The 20697-nt window shown below is 44.6% G+C and overlaps 1 protein-coding gene across 7 annotated transcripts; it reads left to right on the forward strand.

The window, feature by feature from the left end:
* Window positions 1-731: 731 nt before the first annotated feature.
* chd8 (chromodomain helicase DNA binding protein 8) lies at window positions 732-19424 on the forward strand. 7 transcript variants are annotated; one of them, XM_044368656.1, is made up of 40 exons: window positions 732-852; window positions 1773-1835; window positions 1920-2983; window positions 3176-3487; window positions 4700-4813; window positions 4918-5417; window positions 5527-5638; window positions 6161-6367; window positions 6541-6609; window positions 6714-6769; window positions 6871-6988; window positions 7206-7289; window positions 7453-7590; window positions 7768-7889; window positions 8162-8405; window positions 8486-8662; window positions 8866-9009; window positions 9174-9272; window positions 9560-9719; window positions 10792-11002; window positions 11184-11379; window positions 11556-11726; window positions 11866-12156; window positions 12330-12550; window positions 12726-12928; window positions 13071-13227; window positions 13324-13413; window positions 13509-13612; window positions 13823-13946; window positions 14210-14285; window positions 14485-14756; window positions 14920-15152; window positions 15442-16101; window positions 16190-16296; window positions 16426-16647; window positions 16929-17024; window positions 17136-17249; window positions 17421-17522; window positions 17604-17708; window positions 18282-19424. In XM_044368656.1, exons 3-40 carry the CDS (start codon window positions 2021-2023, stop codon window positions 18651-18653), a joined length of 7746 nt encoding a protein of 2581 aa, XP_044224591.1. In that variant the 5' UTR covers window positions 732-852; window positions 1773-1835; window positions 1920-2020; the 3' UTR covers window positions 18654-19424. The 7 variants fall into 7 exon arrangements, with proteins under 7 accessions (XP_044224591.1, XP_044224597.1, XP_044224593.1 ...); XM_044368662.1 differs by having other exon boundaries at window positions 16193-16296; XM_044368658.1 differs by having other exon boundaries at window positions 1923-2983.
* The last annotated feature ends 1273 nt before the right edge of the window (window positions 19425-20697 follow it).

The following is a 20697-nucleotide window of genomic DNA, read 5'->3' on the forward strand; positions in this document are numbered from 1 at the left end:
CAGGGTAATCTGACCATGTTTAAAATAAAAACTGAAAATGTAACAAATAAAACATTTATTTGTCACGAATAAAGCCATAACAGCTAATAATCATGTTTCAGTTTGGGGTCACTAGAGGGCACCAAATCACACACAAGTGAGTCACCCGTGCAAGCACGCCAATAATAATCACATTGGTACCCAGAGGAAAGCTGGCAATTAGGATCTAAAAACATAGTATGAAACGACTAAAATCCGTCAATGTGCTCACAGGAGGTGGATGTATATTTCTATGAAGTAACAGAGCAATATCACGAGAGGTCTCCATTCATTTTTATATCAATATGGACTAATTGTTGAGCTGCAGTCAGTGTAATAACACGGACGGTGTCATTCACAAATGGGCCTGTGGTGCTTGTGCCCTCCATTATACCTTCGAGATTATTGAAACACTCGTTTATTTTTTCTCAAGTCGGCTCTACAAGCCCTCGTGCTCTCTCATATATGAGCATATATCTCAGTTAAAAAAATAAAAAAAAAGAAAAAAAAAAACATCGATGTTGAAGATCAACCCAAGTCAAATGAGCTCAGCTAGGCCGCATTTATTGTTTTCTCAACCCAACTACGGTACTCATCCCGCCCACAGTAGCGTCCGTATAACGTGACTGATAGCTGGTTCAGCCAATGAGATTGCCGTATGCTGCCGGCTGTGGAGATAACCGACCAATCAAAAAGGTTTGATAGCATTCGTAAGGAGGGGGCACGCTTTCTACGCTTTCTCTGGCAAGAATGTTAGTTCCTGCTCTTCCCTGGCCGTTTCCTGTAATCGTACAGTGTTGTGAGACGGAGAAAGCCATGTGTGTCGATGCAAAGGTAAATTTAGCACCCCGAAATTATTACTGAGAGACTTAAGGCAGTGGACATGATGGTTATTTACAGGTGTTTTTGCCGAAAAACAGACGCGGACCAACCGAAACAGCATTGCGGCCTAAGTCGTGTCTGAACGTTGACGGGGACGTGGTTATTGTGGCACGTTGCTTTGGTTTGGTCCGGTTTGTTGATGAGATTGAAGGAGTCCGGTAGGATGAATGGTTGGTAGTAAATGACAGAGAAGCGAGCTAGCGGCTCTAAAACACACAATACACCGTGTTTATGAGCCTGATGTGTTCGGAGCCACTCACGCTTTTGTAAGAGGCACATCTTGGTCGCGGTACAAGCTAATGCTAGCCGACGGGTTTTTGTGAGAAAGACTGCAATACGACCAGAGAGGAAAGCATCCTACCTCTCCAGCATCAGCACCCTTCTCATCTGACTTCACTACCAACTCTTTTCAGCTTTTCTGGTTTTATATATAACTGATAAAACTGCCTGCTTTTGTTTTTTTTAGTCATTTGTTTTTACCAGAATTAAACCTGTAACAGCACATTGATAGTTTGTCTGTACAAGGTGGCCACGAGTTAGTTGTTATATTCAGCCAAAACAAAATATGTGACAATGAAGTGAGTCTTTTAGTGTCCGTTAAACTTTTCTTCGCTTCGTTGCTGTTACATAAATTATTGGTGTGATGTGAATTGACTCATAGAGAAAGTGAACTTGGTAAGAGCTCATAGCTCTTAAAAAGCTGAATGTAAGTGTGTTTATATGAAAGTTGTGATTTAGGAAACTTAAGTGTGTTCTTTTCCATGCATTCAGAACTAAATTTAAATGAATAATGAGAGGTATACAGGGTTGCCTTATAGGGCCACTTTTGTAAAGCTTTCTGTTCTATTCTTTTTATCTTTGTACTCTTAAAGACCCTTGAACTGGCCATTGAATGAGACACACCAAACCTTCAGGTGTGAAACTGGCTGGAACTAGTAAGCAGTACAGCTTTTGTTCAAATAATGTCAAAGTCATGAAATTGTGCATCATTGACATCTGTGTTTCTCCTTTATTTCCAGCAGTTTGCTTAAATATTGAGAAGATCTGGACGACTACTATTTAGCTTCCATCTCGGAGTGTGTCTAACGTTGTGCCCGTCTCCCTGTGTGGAGGGGGCAAGATGGCAGATCCCATCATGGACCTCTTTGAGGACACACCCCTGTTTAACCTGGATGCCCTCCCGGATGACTCCTTTTCTCAGGGCTCCTCAGACCCTGTGGAGGAGGCACTTAAGCTGGCGTTGGGCCAGGTGGACACACCAGCTGAGCCGGAGCCCACACCTGAGCTGACGGTCAGCGAAGGCCTTGGTGTTCCTGTAGCAGCCCCCGCCATCCCTGACCCTGCCCCCGTTCAAGTCCCTGCGCAGCAGCCGGTGCCAGTAGCGCCTGCTCAGACTGTTTCCATAGCTGCAGCTCCCACTGTAGTCCCTGCCCCTGTTGATACTGTACCTCAAATCCAAGCCCAGGCCACCATACCCATCGTCAGCAACGCAAGCGTGGTCACCAGTAGCACTGTCCTGCTGAGCTCACCTCTGACTGTTTCCACGTCCCCGGCCACCACCACCGCCCCCACACAGCAGCTCACACAGATAACTCACCAGCTCACTCCTCAGCAGTTAGCTGCCATCACACAGCAAGCTGGTGGTAAAATTGTCATTCTCAAAGGTCCCCAGGGTCAAGCCCAGGTGCTGCAGACTGTATCTGGAGCCGCAGGCCAGACCAGCGGAAAGGTCATCCGTGTGTTGTCTGGCACTCCTCTCAAACCTGGCATGTCCATATTACAGGGGGGAACAGTTTTGAACCAGGCGAGCCCAGGACAAACTCCAGTCAAGGTGGGTGCTGCAGGGGTGCAGAGGCTGCTACAGTCTCCCAACGGGCCAGTGAAACAGGTGCTGCTCACCTCCGTGCCCCAGCAGGTGCAGCAGACGCAAGGCCAGCAAGTTCAGGTGCAGATCCCAGCCCAAGCACAGATGACTCAAGGCCAGACTCAAGTCCAAGTCCAGCCCCAGGGCCAGGCTACTCCGATCCAGGTTCAAGCTCAAGGCCAGGTGCAGCTCCAGCCAGCCATGCAGGCACAAACACAGGTAAGCGCCACCTCCTCTGCCACCGCAGGCAGACCACAAGGTGTCACCATGACAGCTGCAGCACAACGGGTGATGTTTGGTGTGGTGTTATGGTTTTATATCAGGGTTGTAGCTGAGTTTCACAAGGTGTAAAATAAGGTCAGACTTTTCCTAACTGTCACAATGAGTCTAATTCTCTGTATATGATTCTAGGGTGGCGAAGCAAAACGGATCACTCTGGTTCTCCAGCAGCCCTCCCAGGCTGCCACTGCTGTGTCAGCGGGTCAAGCTGTTACAGCCCAGCCGCAGGTCACACAGGTTCAGACAGCCCAAGGGGGGCAACAGGCCCAAGCCCCAGCTAGACTAGTACTGGGTCAGCTCCCCGGGGGCAAACTGGTGCTCCAGGGAAGCCAGCTAGCAGCCCTGACCCAGGCCCGGGCTGCAGGCCAGGCTGGAGGGCAGCCCAAAGTCCTCACAATTCAGCTGCAGGTTCAGCAGCAGCCCAACCAACAAGGAGGAGTAAAGGTGAGAAAGTAATATGTTACTGTTTGGATGAACCTGTTCCAGGTCATTTCTGAGGCACACTCTGTCTTGCTTTATTATTCTCTTGTTTGTGAGAAATTTCTCTGAGCTCTGATATTCCCTTTTTACATACTAATCTATGCTTGTCAAACATTGAACTGCCTGTTAGTTGGTAATGATGCAGTAAAAGGAGGCAACTGCTCTCCCAAGACTTTACTGCAAAGATGCAACACAAAGCATTTTGGGCTGCATCTCAGATTAAACCAGTGCCCAGTAATATCACCAAACTGCCTTCTGCAATCTGACCCCCTGTGACATGATGCTGTTCATCAAAATTCCCCAGCTACCACAACAAATGTGTCTTTATGTGACTAATATTTTAGTTGCTAACATTTGTGTTGGACTGGAGCAGTTGGTTCTACTTGTTTCAGATGTCCAATCACACTACTAATGTATGGCCAGAACAGATCAGTCCAAATGATTTGATGATGAAAATTCCCACATTGGCTCTGCTAACTAGTATCCATGAGCAATTGATGTTAAAGCTAGATTCTTTGAATATCTGATGCAGTGTTTGGAGGGAGGGGGGGGGGCTCTCAACAAAGATGGAGATAAAGGCAGCAGTAGAAATGGTGTTCCTTAGATCAGATTCAGCAGTTGAATGAATTATTGGCTTATCGGCTTAAAAGTTACATGTCCTCAAAGTAATATTCCTCGTATCTTTGGATTTTTTTTTTTTTTTTTTTTTTTTTGCTAAATTGCTGATCTTAAAGTAATATGGCAGCAGTTTCAAAATATGCTTGTTTGCTATTTTACCTAGAGCTTCTAGAGCTTGATGAAAAGATTAACATCAGCTTCATCTCTATGCATCCAGAACAGAGATTGATCCAGGATGTGTTTAGCCTTGCTTGGCAGAAAGGCTTGATGCAGAGGGGAAAAAAGTTAACCTATCTCTGTCAAAGGTGCTGTTAAAAAAACTGCAAAGCTGCATCCTGGGCTAATCTCCGCACTGGACACACAGTGATGAAATTCATATCACTCCTATCTGACTGTGGAGAAGATGCCAAACAAGCAGCTTTCCAAAAATGTCTTCTTGAAAATCCTGCCAAATTCCCAGATCACATAAATGCTTAACTGTGTTATCTAACCTGAAGTTAGCTTTTTAAGATCTTTCAAAAACCAGATTGTGACCCGTCTCTTCTTTCACTCGTACAGTACCAACTGGTTTCAGGAGCTGGCAATACTGGCAGCCCCCAGGTGCTGCAGATCTCCCAAGGCCAAGGAGGACAGAGAGTTGCAGTGCCGCTCAAAATGCTTCTCCAGCCACAGGTAGACCTCTAGATGTGCATGGATATTTTCTATACATTGGAGAGAGACTAGAGTTTTATTTAAATACAATCTGACAAACTTAAAAAAACATTCTCCTCTCTCAGACAAGTGCAGCTTCTTCGGCTGGCGGAACAGTCTCAGTGGTGAAGGTCATCAACACGTCGACCGCAGGCCCTTCCACTACAACCACTCCATCCCAGGCCATCCGTATCACCAAGGCCCCTGGCGAGCCTGCCTCTGTGCGACGAGTGGAGATCCTGTGCAAACAAGAGAAGGCAAACCGTATTGTGGCTGAAGCTATAGCCCGAGCCAAAGCACGTGGCGAGAAGAACCTGCCCAGAGTCCTGAACCAGGATGAGCTTCCATCCACTCAGACCTCTCCAGAGATGGGGGGCACTTTGACTGTGGTGTCTGCTGCTAAGAAAAAGACCAGCGGAGGAGGGAGCAAGAAGAAAAGTCCTGTAGCTGGAGGGGTGACACCCAAAACCACAGGAGGGGCTGACAAAAAGAGCAAAGTGAAGACACCAGGAGGAACAGCCACAGTAGCTGGAGGCACAGTAATACCCGGGGCTGGGAACAAGAGCAAAAGCAAAACTAAGACAAAGTAAGTGATGCATGCTGGGAAAGGTAGTCTTGTAGAAAACTATATTTATCATCCTGTTGATGCTTATCTATCTCTTTGCCCTTCCTCTCTCCCTCCATCCTTCCGCCAGCACTATTACTCTAGTGGGGGCCAAGAAAAGAAAGAGGAATGCATCCTCAGACCACTCTGATGGGGAGTTGAGCCCCGCCTCACCTGCTGCGCTGGAGGATGACATGACAATGGTACAAGAACATACATGGTCACACAATTAAGATCATTACACTTTTGGAAATTTCCCCCTGATCTTATTAATATTTAACACAACAAATAACAGAGCATACAGCCATTTGTTTTGGAGGCTGATTGTCTTTTAAGCTCATCCTTTGTTAATACATGACAAGCTTTGATGTTTCTGCATAGCAATACATGCGGGTTGTATTCATTAGCAGCAAGTGTGTTCTTACCTTTGTAATGTCAAAACATTTCTAGTTTAACAGAATGGAAACGAGAAGGCTTTGTAGACTAGTTCTCCCTGCAGAAGCCAGTTTGGCAGGTAGTTGGCAAGGTCATTTTGGAGCCCTGTGAGAGTGTTTGCAGACTCCCATTTATCTGCTGGGACATGCTAATGGTTAGAAATCATGTTTTAATAAAAAAAAGACCCTTCTCATTTTATGTAATTTGTCATGTATGGATATATGGGTGTCTGCTGTTGCTTGAACGTAAGAGAGAAACAATTTTAACTGACACCTTTCTCCTCTGAGCAGAAGAGGCGCTCCAATCGTGTGGTGAAAAGGAAGAAGTACACAGAGGACTTGGATATTAAGATAACGGATGACGAGGATGAGCAGGAAGACGTAGATGTTACTACAACCGCGGTAGCCGTGGCGTCCATCAGTGGCGGAACAGCAGCGCAGCTTAAACAGGAAATGGAGTTGGATGGTGACGGACTGCCCAGCATGCAGTTCTTTGTGGTGAGAAACATAATTCTTTCTTCTGGGGTGAGATTGAATGAAGGACTATTATGAGATGGATGTTGGTTAGAATGGGTTGTTTATTCATTTATACATGATGTTGTGTATTTGCGTCAGGTTGAAGGTGTGTATATTGCAATCATTTTAAATGTACGATGTTTTTATTTTTACAGGAAAACCCAAGTGAAGAAGACGCCGCAATTGTAGACAAAGTTCTTTCTATGAGATTAACCAAGAAGGAAGTATGTTTATTCTATTTACATTATGTTCCAATGCTGTTCCTTAATTTATTTGATTTAATTCTGAGAATCATAAAAAAAACAAAAAAATGTTTTTTCTCTTGAAGGTGTCCCAAGGCCAATACACCAATGTTGAGGAATTCTTTGTAAAATACAAGAACTAGTAAGTCTCAATATCTCAATCAATAACTTTGGCCATGGCACTTTTTTTTAATTGCTTGAAGAGATGAGTACTCAACTAAAACATCACTCTTGTGTTCTCAGTTCATATTTACACTGTGAGTGGGCCACTTTGGAGCAGCTGGAGAAAGATAAGAGGATCCATCAAAAGATCAAGAGGTTCAAGACCAAGCACGCGCAGATGAGGCACCTGTTCCAGGAGGTGAGAGGGAAACACGGATTGAAACTTCAAATTTTTAAAAGCTTGATTGCAGAAAATGGCTCTGCAATTTAACCACCACATGCACTTAAAGTTGTTCTACCTTAAGGTTTTTTAAGAGGATGTTTGAGTAGAACAGCACAGTGAGGGTTCATACTGCTTTGGCTATTGTATAACTTTATACATATGGTATTTGTACTGACCCTGTGGTTCTTTTCAGGATGAGGAGCCATTCAATCCAGACTACATGGAGGTGGACAGGATCCTGGATGTATCCCATAGTGTGGACAAGGACAATGGCGAGGTGAGAGACCAGGCCTTTTACAACAGGACAAAGGAGATCAGCTGTTCTCTCTTGGCTATGTAGCTGAATTCTTGTGCATAATCTTAGAGAAATATGACCCATAGTAGCAGGTTTGCAATAGTTAAATATTTGAGTTCATATTTCCCCCCCTCACTCCATCTAGCCTGTTATCTACTACCTGGTGAAGTGGTGCTCTCTGCCTTATGAAGACGCCACCTGGGAGCTGAAGGAGGATGTTGACGAGGGCAAGGTTGAAGAGTTCAGCAAAATCCAAGACCGACAACCTCGCCTGAAGAGAGCGGTGAGTGGTCAAGTGAAAGATAACCAGAAGTAGTTTTTAATCACCCGTTTGTCTGCGCATTTTGAATCTAATGCGGGACAACTGGGGACCCTTGTGGCCTGTGTAACCTGACAAGCAGAGATTTGTTTCCTGTGTCATCATGCATCCTATTCATTCCCCCCGTGTCCTTTTCATCAGGTGCGACCTCAAGCCAGTTCATGGAAGAAGTTGGAGGAGACCAGAGAGTACAAGAATGGCAACACTCTCAGAGAGTATCAGCTAGAGGGAGTCAACTGGCTGCTCTTCAACTGGTACAACAGGTATGTATCACACCCATAAATGTACGTATGACACTTCATGGTCACATGTAGCAAAGTGCAAGAGCCACAGTCAAACTGGGCATGGTGCTGTGATTAAAGTAGTAGCAGTAACAACTTTAGGATTGTAGCAGAGCACAATATGAGGTGGACAACATGAAGTAGGCATTGTGTCATCTATATTCTGGTAAAATCGAAAAGTCCACATTAAATGATGCTTTTTAATTGTTCCTCCCGCTCTTCAGTACTCACACTTCCTGTTTCTTGTATCTCAGGCAGAACTGTATCCTGGCAGATGAGATGGGTCTGGGGAAGACCATCCAGTCCATCGCACTGCTGTCTGAGGTGTACGCTGCCGGCGTCCAAGGCCCCTTCCTGGTCATCGCTCCCCTCTCCACCATCACCAACTGGGAGAGGGAGTTCTCCACGTGGACCAGCATGAATGCCATCGTCTACCACGGCAGCCTGGCCAGCCGACAGATGATCCAGCAGTATGAGATGTACTGCAAGGATGAGAAGGTGGAGTTAATGATTGATTGTTGTTTGTTAACTTTAGTTACGTTGAACATGTGTAATGGAAATTGGCATTCTGTCTACAGGAACATTTGATCCCGGGTGCGTACAAGTTTGACGCCCTCATCACAACCTTTGAGATGGTTTTGTCTGACTGCCCGGAGCTGAGGGAGATCGCCTGGCGTTGTGTGATCATAGATGAGGCTCACCGCCTCAAGAATCGCAACTGCAAGCTGTTGGACAGCTTGAAGATGTTGGACCTGGTATGTTGATTGCAGCAGAATGTATACTTCAGAATAAAACCAATGATCAAATGTGCAAACATTTTGCTGAATAGTTAAGATCCTCCTCTCTGTTCTGTGCATCTTTCTCTTCCTGTTTTATAACTCTCCTCCTCCACTACTTCCTCTCTCCTCTCTTTGCATCTTCATTTTTTCATGTGTTGTGTGTTTTTTTTTTTTCCCAGGAACACAAGGTGCTGTTGACGGGCACTCCTCTCCAGAACACTGTGGAGGAACTCTTCAGTTTGCTTCATTTCCTGGAGCCTACTCAGTTCCCCTCTGAGACTGAATTCCTCAGAGACTTTGGAGACCTCAAAACGGAGGAACAGGTACAAAATATACACTTATCTTGGCACTGATGAACTCGGATTCACACATGCCTATCAATCTGTTGTCTCTTTGTCTTTAAATCTACACGACTCCTCTCATATCTGCACATTTAACTTGTAATGTTCAGCTGTCACTGAGCATGTGCTTTGTATCGGCCCATCAGGTTCAGAAGCTGCAAGCCATCTTGAAACCCATGATGTTGCGAAGGCTCAAAGAGGATGTCGAGAAGAATTTGGCACCCAAACAGGAGACCATCATAGAGGTTTGTATAAATGGTGCATAATTCTCTGTAAAACTGTGCTATGTCTGGAGTTCTTCAGGACATAAATGAGATGACAGTTTGTCTTTCTCATCTTGCTAAAAGAGGATTGGGAACACACTGATAGTCACCAGAACCGATGCATCAAGACAATCTGAAAATGATACACACATATCAAAAGGCTTTAGAGGGCACCTTATCTCACAATAAATACTCAAAACACAAATACCTTTAACATACTGTGTGGTAAGATTTCTGGTGAATTGTCTATTGACTATTTTTCCTATCAGGTTGAGTTGACGGATGTCCAGAAGAAGTATTACCGGGCCATCCTGGAGAGGAACTTCAGTTTCCTCAGTTTAGGGGCAAACAGTAACAGCAATGTCCCCAACCTGCTCAACACTATGATGGAGCTGCGCAAGTGCTGCAACCACCCCTACCTCATCAATGGTATTGTATCTCAGTATTTACTCATGGTCTTCTTGAGCAATGTTAACTTTCAATTCATTGGCTGTGACCTCCTTCCTAAAGCATTAATGACAGTGGGGAGAAGATGTTTAGCTGCTTGTACTGAGCATCTTTGTGTCTGTGTTTTTGTTGTTATATTTAGGCTTAAATATGTACAGCTGTGCATGTATTTCCAAAAGTAACTGAATTGTGCTGTACTGTCCATATAATCTTTGGAACAGAGCAATTCCAGGAATGGTTGACAACAGTTTTTCGTAATGATGTATTTAGAGCCATTTCTCAGAATGAGCTGACATTAAATCAGAGGTTGAGTGTTCCTTTAAAGCTGCCTACACATAATAAGCAGTCTGAGCTGCACTCACTGCAGGTTTGGACAGTGCTGAGAGATCAACTTTATAAGTCACTGCATCCTTTATCTGCTGTGTAACAAATTAATGCTGACAAAAAGCAATACACACTTACTTTTGAATGAACTAGTATATCTTTCTTTGGAAATGTTGGAGAGACAACCTTCATGATTAAAGCCTCTCGGTCAGCTAACATGATTGGATGTACTTTGAAAAGCCAGTGACCATGTAAAATCTGAGTGAGCGGAACGGATGTTGCTCAGTCTGTAGGAAAACAATGGCTAAAGTTGTAGCACAGTGATTCCTCTGGTGATCACATGTGAAAAGCCTAATCCAGACTTTTTACAGTAATGCATTATTCAGAGATAAATTAGATGTCATGCAGATTTGTTCTGGTACTTTTTGTTTTTGTCAGTTAACATTCAGCTTGACTGCTGTTAGGTGTAGCTACTTTTGAGAGACTAAGAGCTCAAACAATACACTTTCTGATGACATGTTGTAGCTGTGCCGCACTTCAGAAACATCAAAGTGAACTCTCAATGTCACTGTAATATTTTATACAAGCTGATGATGATGATGGGTTTCAGTAGCAAATGTGTATCACAATCCTGTGTAAGGCTCTTCAAGTGTTTAGTGCCATTCCTTCCTGTATCGGTAAAAGCTTGGATAGCATAATGAAATTATATCTGTTCCTCTGTCTTGTCCAGGCGCGGAGGAGAAGATCGTAGCGGAGTTGCGGGAGGTGTATGACCCCCTGGCCGCGGACTTCCATTTGCAGGCCCTGATTCGGTCGGCCGGCAAGCTGGTGCTACTGGACAAACTGCTGCCACGCCTCAAGGCTGGTGGCCACAAAGTGCTCATCTTCTCCCAGATGGTGCGCTGCTTAGACATTCTGGAGGACTACCTCATCAACAAAAGGTATGAGGGTCCAGCTGTATTTGAATTTAAAACTGTAATTAACAATCAATATATATAATTATCTGTTAAAGCCAAGTGCAATTGATGATTTAAAAAAAACAACTTTACAAGTATTGGCATAATTGTCTTGAGCATATTATGTGGAGAAGTTAATGTGAGGTGTTTCAACTCATTTTTACAGATACCTTTATGAGCGAATTGATGGCAGGGTGCGTGGGAACTTACGACAGGCTGCCATCGATCGCTTTAGCAAGCCTGACTCAGACCGCTTTGTCTTCCTGCTGTGTACCCGTGCTGGCGGCCTGGGTATTAACCTCACTGCTGCCGACACCTGTGTTATATTTGACTCTGACTGGAACCCTCAGAATGACCTGCAGGTACAAGATTCAACTGTGCTAAATTAGGCCACAAGAACAACATGCATCTTTACATAAACACAGTGTTTTTTACAGACTCATTCACATGTATGTTTTTACAATTAACAGCTCAACAATTTTTTTTAATGTTAGCAGCTGCATATGATGCTCTTTTGACCCTTCTTCTCCTCTTTCAGGCTCAAGCACGGTGTCATCGTATTGGCCAGTCTAAGGCGGTCAAGGTCTACCGTCTGATCACCAGGAACTCGTATGAGAGGGAGATGCTGGATAAAGCAAGTCTCAAGCTTGGTCTGGACCGCGCTGTCCTGCAGAGCATGAGTGGCAACAAAGACAGCAACGTCAACGGGGTAATAAAAACCTACTAATCGTTAACTCATGAACTGCAAGGTCATGTTTTAGCCTGGTCAATCATCTATTCTCAAAAAATTGTTTTCTTAATCCACTTTGTACCTCTTGTGTAAATGACTTCCTGCTCACCTTCAACAGATCCAACAGTTCTCCAAGAAGGAGATCGAGGACTTGCTGAGGAAGGGGGCCTACGCAGCCATCATGGATGAGAATGATGAGGGCAGTCGCTTCTGCGAGGAGGACATTGACCAGATCCTTCAGCGAAGAGCCACCACCATCACCATCGAGAGCGAGGGCAAGGGCTCCACGTTCTCCAAGGCCAGCTTTGTGGCCTCTGAGAACCGTAATGACATTGCCCTCGATGACCCTGAATTCTGGCAGAAGTGGGCCAAGAAGGCTGACATAGACATGGACTCCATCAACCGAAAGGTAAATCTATGATGTTTATTTGTGAAGATCAACTTAGGCTTATTATGCATAATATAGATTTTACTGGTGTTTGCTCTAGTTGCATTCATGTAAGTTCCTATATTAAATGTTATATATTGCTTGGAGTAATATTGAATTCACTACTAATAAAAGAGTTACTCCTTCCCTCATAGAACACTCTGGTGATCGACACTCCCAGAGTACGTAAGCAGACCCGTCAGTATTCCAGTTTACGAGGTGAAGGAGGAGAACTGTCTGATCTGGACAGTGACGACGAGTATCCACCTGCCAATTCCAGACAGTCGCGTTCTTCCCGGCGCTCCGACCGTCACAGCGGAGGTGGTTACGGCCGCACCGACTGTTTCCGGGTGGAAAAACACCTGCTTGTCTATGGGTATGTAGACTTTGTTAATAGTGAGTCACACCAGTTTTCTTCGTCGTTTTCTCAAGACTTAATATTTGTTTTAGCTTCCTCTTCTCCAAATCACATGCATCTTCCACCTAAACAGTAAAATTGATTTAATGGGTTAAAGTCTGACTCTACATTTTTCACCCTTTTTCTTCTGCAGTTGGGGTCGCTGGAGGGACATCCTCTCCCACGCCAGGTGTAAGCGGCGTCTAAGCGAGCGTGACGTGGAGACGATCTGTCGTGTCATCTTGGTATTTTGTCTGCTCCATTACCGTGGAGATGAGAACATCAAGAGTTTCATCTGGGAGCTCATCACGCCGCCAGAGAATGGGCGTGAACCCCAAACACTACTTAACCACTCTGGTATGGAGCTGTGCATGGATTCGCTTGCTACATGTGTGAATTAATGAAAGTCAGCCTTCTCAAACTACAGACATTTTAACTTGTGCAAGTGATATTTTCCATGGTTTATGTTGTTTGTTGACATTTTATTTTCTCTGCCCAGGCCTGTCCATCCCTGTTCCAAGAGGCAGGAAGGGTAAGAGGGTAAAAGCCCAGAGTACATTTGATGTACAGAAGGTGGAGTGGATCCGCAAGTACAACCCCGACACCCTGCTGCTTGATGACAGCTACCGCAAACACCTCAAGCACCAATGCAACAAGTCAGTGAAGCCCTCTCATCTTGTGTTTTTGCTATGTATGTCCATGTGTAATCTCATCCATGTTTCTACGTTAAAACTCCTCCTCTCCTCCTTCAGGGTGTTGCTGAGGGTGCGTATGCTCTACTACCTGAAACAGGAGGTGATCGGCGAACATGCTGACTCTGTCCTGAAAGGGGCTGACATCAGGTATATGATACATTACATCAAGACAAGGCTCACTTTCTGAAAATCTCTGTAATATGCACTAACACACATTAAACCATGTTTTTTTTTGTTTTCAGGGATGTTGATGTCTGGATGCCTGAGATGGAGCAGCAGGAGGTACCGGCAGCATGGTGGGATACTGAGGCAGACCGCTCACTGCTGGCAGGTGTATTTAAACATGGTAGGTAACGTTAGAGGAGCAGGGTGAGGGCTTTTAATTCTTCTTGTTCTTGTCGGTGGTGGCCATGCTCACCACCACTGTCGTATGTGATACGTACACTATTTGTCAAGCCGCTTGCATGGCCTTGCCTCAGATCTGGAAAATGTTTTTGCACAATCTGTAGAGCATGTCTTTGTATGTAACTGCTCTGATTGTGTCTCTTGTTACTAGGTTATGAGATGTACACCACCATGCGTGCTGATCCCTGTCTCTGCTTCCTGGAGAGAGTTGGTCGGCCTGATGACAAGGCCATCGATGCCGAGCAGCACACTGGTGATGCCGAGCTTGGAGACGAGTGAGTGATGCTAACAGTGCCTTATTGTTTATTTCCTTTGTCCTTATTTACTACTTAACCTTATAACAACAAAAGTCGTAAATTGTTCAAATTGCAGACATTTTCACATTTATGCCAGTTCCAGACTTTGACCATTTTAATTCAACTTATAATGACATACAAGACAAAGTCTTAAATTTAAATTCATGACACATGCATGACATATACCGGACATGTCTCACCCTTTTCCTGCTTGATGATGATTTATTGTTTGTGTCATACAGAGCTGACTATGATAAATACTCAGAGGACCCTGAGTTCAAGCCTGCATCAAGACACGCCAAAGATCTTTACGAGGAGGTACGAATCTGAGCCACATTCAGTCAGCAGGGTTTTGTCAGCACTAGACTATTTGCATAGACATGTTTAATATTTTGGAAATTATTTATCAGATCAGTTGTACATGTTGCCATTTACCTGTCTATAAATATGGCCTAGAGAGCAATGTAATAATCAGTTTCCATTCGATCTTGTTAATTCTGTTGTTGTCGTCCTCCAGCCTGACTCTATGAACGTGGACGATGAGATTTCTGTTGAAGACAAGACGGGGCCGGTGATCACAGAAAGCATATCCAGCCAGAGCGGTGCGTGCGAATGGCCCTCCAGCTCATCGCTTACAGCGCGGTTACGGCGGCTGATCACAGCTTACCAGCGCAGCTACAGGCAGGAGCAGCTGAAGATTGAAGCTGAGGCAAAGGGTGACCGCAGGCGCAGGCGGTGCGAACAAGCCAGCAAGCTTAAGGAGATTGCACGGCAGGAGCGGCAGCAAAGGTATCCTGGCGTTACACTGTTTCTATAAAGGCTGTGTGTTCACACTCTGCCACCTATTCTAAGTTCACCGTATGCAAATTTCATGCCAAAAAGTGTGTGACCAGGTGATGCTCTCCATTCCGGCTCCAGTGTCAAAGAGTGTTGCTCTCTGTGTTTTTCACAGGTGGACACGTAGGGAGGAATGCGACTTCTACCGCGTGGTATCAACTTTTGGTGTAGAAAGGATGAAAAAGGAGCCAGGTCTTCCTGAGAGCGGAGAAGCTGATTTTGACTGGAACCGCTTCCGTACTTTTGCTCGTCTGGATAAAAAAACTGACGAGAGCCTCAGTCGATACTTCCGCTCTTTTGTTGCCATGTGCCGGAGGGTTTGCCATCTGCGTCCGGGCCGTAGCGAAGGTAACTACTGCTGCACGTGTTGTCAGTATAGGGTCGAATTATACTGTTTAACCGACAGTAACAATGGTAGACAGTTGGTAGGTGGCTACAGTTTGTTCTTTTTACTCAAATTGATTTTAACCAGTGACTCCTATATTTGTGTATAGGTCTTTTTTTGATAAATCCAGGTTTTTTATACTCTTAATATGTTCAATGACAGTTTTCCTGTTTTTGGGCAGTTTGATAAAAATGGAGCATGTTGACCTTACAGACACATAATCGTAACTGCTCTTACTCTGATCCTGCCCAGATACAGCAGAGACTCCCCAGACTGTGGCCCCCATCACTGAAGAGCGTGCCTCCCGTACACTTTACCGTATTAGCCTCCTGCGTCGCCTGCGTGAGCGAGTCTTGCCCCACCCCTCCCTGGAGGAACGCCTGTTGCTGGCCCCACCCAGCTCTGAGCTGCCCACTTGGTGGAATGTACCGGACCACGATCGTCAGCTGATGTTGGGCGCCGCGCTGCACGGTGTCAGCCGCACCGAGCTCTCCATCTTCTCAGACCCACAGTTCACCTTCAGTCAGGCCCGTGAAGAGTTCATCCAGAACCAGCAGGCCCCCCCACCACCTCCACCACTGGCGCAGCCCATCATGCCCCTCAGCCAACCAAAGACTGAGGAGGAAGTGCCCGGTGTGAAAGAGGAGGGACCTGAAGAGGTCGCTCACTTGCTTGGAGGTGAAATGGGTGTTACCCTGCAGAGCACGCCTTTGAGTCACCATGACGGCAAGGTGCGAGAGCCGGGCTGGAGCTTCAAGAGGAACCGGGCCAGGGGAGAACGAACAGAGGGAACAAAAGGCGGCGGAGAAGGAGGGTCGGATTCAGATTCAGATTCTGATTCAGGCTCATCGTCTTCTGAGCGATCAGGCAGCAGTGATGACAGCGGAGAGAGTGAGGAAGAGGGGGAAGGAGGTAAGCCGGCTGTTAAAGAGAAAAAAACTCAACACTGCAAGTATGAAAACAAGTTTTAATTATTTTCCCTGTTTTGTCTTTTCTTCAGCAGGTATGAAGGTGTGTGACGTGGATGAAGATAACAGTTTACTCTCTATGACTCCATCTCAGGACGGCATTCCACCCCCGGATCCTCTCAGAGTGGATTGGCCCAAGGTAATTCATGTTCTTTTTACAGGATGTAAGTCTAGACATGTGTAGGTGGCTTTGCCTAAAGGAGGAAACCATGTCTTGATCTTCTGGTGGTGAATGACTAACTTATGGGACTCTGTTTTTTTGTCTCAGGACCGTGTGTTGATCAACCGTTTGGACAGTTTGTGTACGCTGGTGCTGACTGGTCAGTGGCCCTCAGGTCGACGCTACGTGTCCGAGGCTCAGCTCAACCCCAGCTCAGAGCTGACGGGAGACGAGATGGCCTACACAAGGGTGATCCGTAAACCCACCGGCACACCTGGTGGCCCTGGGCCCGAGGGAGAAGACGGAGAGTTCACTGTCAAACTCCTCAAGGTGAGAATATACTGAATTTTTTTTAAAACTGGATTTGTAGGTCAGATTTTCTGTAGCAATTCTGTGAAAGATAATTGTTATACTTGGAAGCAAAACTAAATGTCACCCTTTAAAAAAAAAACTGTGGGGAACTGAAAGTGAGTACATCTTAGAGGTTTTTAGTGCTACTTTTAGTACTGTTAAAATAATTTCATTTAGTGTTTAAAGTCCCAAGTAGGCAGTATGAGATGCAGCTGCGGTGTGTACTTCATGGCTTAATTAGAGACCCCTCTGTCTCTCAGGAGGAGGGACTGAAGCTGACCTTCTCTAAGCAGGCCCTGATGCCAAATGGGTCAGGAGGAGAGAGCAGCAGCCGCAAGCGACGCAAGGACCAAGAGGTATTAGGTTTACATGTGTCTTTCGGTAGCACAGACACACTTGAATGCAATAACAAAACCACAGTGGATTTATTTTTCTAACTTTTTTCCGTCTGCCTCTTTTTTTTTTAGTTATCAGACCCAGATGGACTCAATGATTCATTGGAGCGAACTCCTCGGCGCAGGGACCCTCCCACCTGGCTGAAGGAGAACCCAGACTATGAAGTGGAGGGAGACATGCTGGAGGTACTTTCATAACATTTATCGGTTATGGGATAGGACCAACTTTTCATCAAGTGTCAATTCATATTGCCCTGCCTTGTAAACAACAGACATTTGTCTGAGGCTGATCAGGAAACAAAACATCAACAACTGAACTGGTTCTGCTTTATCACATCATTTGTTTTGTTTTCACAGCTTCTTGTGAACAGGAGCAAGAGGAAGAGGAGGAGGAGGGCAGATAAAGCCTTGACAGGCAGTGAGAAGGTCAAAATCATTAACATGAGGACAGGAAAGAAGGTGAGCCTTGTAATTGGTATAATACACATTTCGATTGGACCTGTTGGCTGTGTGGTTGTTCAAACTGTTTCTCCGCTGCAGGTCGGAGCTGCTTTCTGTCCGATGCTGCAAGACCTGAGGGAATACCTGGAGGAGAATCCTGATAATGCTGTAGCACCCGACTGGTCTGAAACTGTTCGTAACTCTGTACGTACTCAAAACACTTCTTTGCCATGCAGTGTTTCTTCACTCTTCTTTCTAATCCTGTCTAGTAGAAAATGCTCTGCCTTTACATATTGCATGAAAATGGACATTGGGCTGCGCGTCAGGCATTTGTTTTCTTGAAGCTGTCACTATCAAGAAAAAAGCTTTTGTGCAACCGGCCTGGCGGTGTCTTCAGTAGAGCAGCTGCCACCATGTTCAATGAGATGTAGCACAACGAAACCTTGTGCTCAGCAAGATGTGGCTACGAGAGCACAACGAGATCTCGTTGCCAGATCTCGTCGAACGTGGCGGGAGCTACTCCACTGAAGGCATCACCAAGCCTAAAGGCCGATGTCTCTGCCATAAATTAAAAGATCGATCTTGGACTTTGTGAATCGATATCAGAAAAATTAAATAAAGATTGATTTGAATTATCACTTTAAATATTGTTTAATTTCTCTTTAAGACCATGAAACTGCACCACAGCATCAGAAAATAGAAAAACTATGAAAAACACACAGTTCTTTTTTTACCCATCAACTTTCTCTGTCTAATAAAAAATGATCCTTCTTGCAGGGCTTCCTGCCTGAGACTTTCTTCCACCGACTGCTGACCGAGCACTCGGAGATCCCTAAGAAAAGCCGGCGCCGCCATCACCACCACCACCATCACCACCATCATCACCACACTCCAGAGCCCACCCCTGAAGACCCCAACATGGACGGAGTTGAAGAGGAGACTCTGGTCTCAGATGGAGCCTACATGATGGATGAGGAGGACCTGGAGAACTCCCATCACTTCCTCACCAGTCCGGACTTTGATGTTAAAATGGAGGGTGGCGACAGCCTTTCCCAAGGTGACTATGACAGCTCGGATCAAGAAGCCCTATTGGACGATGTCATCATAGCACAGAAGGACTCTGACTCCTCATCTAGCTCAGAGGATTGACTGAACCCCCCAACACATCTGACTTAGTCCCCTTCTCAGAAATGAATTATGTTATTCCTCATCATTTATTTTTACCATATTATGTATCAAATTATGGATGAATGTGTTGTTTTGTTGCTACTTTTATTCATTTATTTTATATAGGATTTTTTTCCATGAAAGGAGCAGGTTTGCACCCATCTGTTTTCTTTTTCATCATTGAGAATCGTGTTCCATCTTTCTCTCCTTAGTCCTCCTCTCTAACCTCTGACAAAATGGCAAAAAGCTGAGCTTTCTTACTTCATGACTCGTCATTCTCCTCCTCTTCCTCCAAATCTATGAATTCCCATCACATTCCCAGCCGTGACCAAAAGGGGACTCCTGCTGTACAGATACCCTTTTCTTATCTAAGAACCTCAATACCAGTCCTCTTGCGCTACATGAAACTGGACATGTGTACTGAGCAGAGCCTGAATCCAGATCCCACAATCCCCTGATCTTGTTTGGTCATATCCTCTGTGTCCAGACGAGCCTGTGAACTACAAGGGGATCCAGTGTGTGGATGTACTGTTATTGTTTTCACTCTATGGGAGGGGCGGGGGTTGAGAGGGAGGGAGGGAGAGGGAAAGTGGCGTATTAGTTACTGAAGCAGTGCTAGGAGGATGGGTGTATTGTACAATGTAGAGCTGGTCAATTGTGTACTATGGTGCAAAGATGACAGCAATGAGTTACTATTCTTGTTTTATGATCTGACTGTATCTGTGATATGAATAACAGCAATCTACAGTGAAAGCAAGTTTGTGTGTATTATTGTGACTTTCACCAAGCAGGAGCGGTAAGGTTTGCTGTTTGGTTGTCTGTTTCTGTAATATTGTGTTAGAGCTTAAGTTTTTAAAATTTAGGCTTTAATTTTATCATCAACTACAAGTTGCAAACCTTACTGATTCATACTTCATAGGAACAGTACTACAAACAAATTTAGAATAAAGTTAAGGGAACAGAGGGGCCTGTCTTACAAAGCTACTGTTTCATTATGTATTTCCTCACTTGATCTACCTTTTTTATTTGTAACCTTTCTGAAACATGGCAGCTGAGATGTTATTGACCTGTTTTTCTGAATTTTAGACTGAATTGGTATTAATCACCATACTTTTATGACAGCACATGTATATTAAAACCTAATTGGGGAGTGTAGTTAAATGCCAGAAAATAATTGTTTACTAGAAAATACAATCGTTGATACCCAGCGAGGCTAAATGTATAGAAAATGTAGTAAAGCAGTGGGGTTTGACTTCAACTTAAAGGTCTTTTATCTTTGGGGAAGGGTTGTGCATTTATTCAAACGATGGGCCATGATAGGGACTTGTTTAAGTGTTTGTATACTGCACATCCTGAGAGGGGGTCCTACTGCCTGAAAGGCTTGACTCCGGGTAACACAATCCCACGTTTCACTAAAAAAAATAGATCATAATGATAAATTAAATGCCTTTGTTATTTGTTAGAAATGGCATGATACAACAAACTAAACCCTAAAGCTCGAGGTAAGACATTGTCCTCATAGTGCGATCCTGCTGGCGATGCAGATATTGCCGTTCATTCATATCCAAAGGTCCTCTAACCTGGTTTACGGCAGCCAGACTTTTATCAATTGAATGAAAATCCACGTCTTTAAAATCGCCACCCTTAAAAGTGTCGATCATTAGTTTAGAAATAAATTAAAATATTTTTTAAGTACCGTAACCCAATGAATACTGAGTTAAATGATTAAATATGTATGACACATGGCTCCGAGAGAGAATTGATTTGAACCGTGCTGCCTTCATGGCTTCTTTGTTTGCTCGTACTTCCCACATACAAAATAATTTAAGCATTTTTTCTCCATCTCTTTGGAAAAAATAACAAAGTAGATCATATATTGTAACAAACTACAAGAGTCATTTTAAACTACATGAAGATGCAAAAGAGCGCATGCAACATTGTGTTTGGCAGTTAAACAAACTGGCTAACAAAAAATAGGCAAAAATGTTGTGCACGCCATGTTTACGTACCTCCGTTGAGTAAGCAC

This window comes from Thunnus albacares, chromosome 12, assembly GCF_914725855.1.
Source record: "Thunnus albacares chromosome 12, fThuAlb1.1, whole genome shotgun sequence".
NCBI classification, from domain to species: Eukaryota; Metazoa; Chordata; class Actinopteri; order Scombriformes; family Scombridae; genus Thunnus; species Thunnus albacares.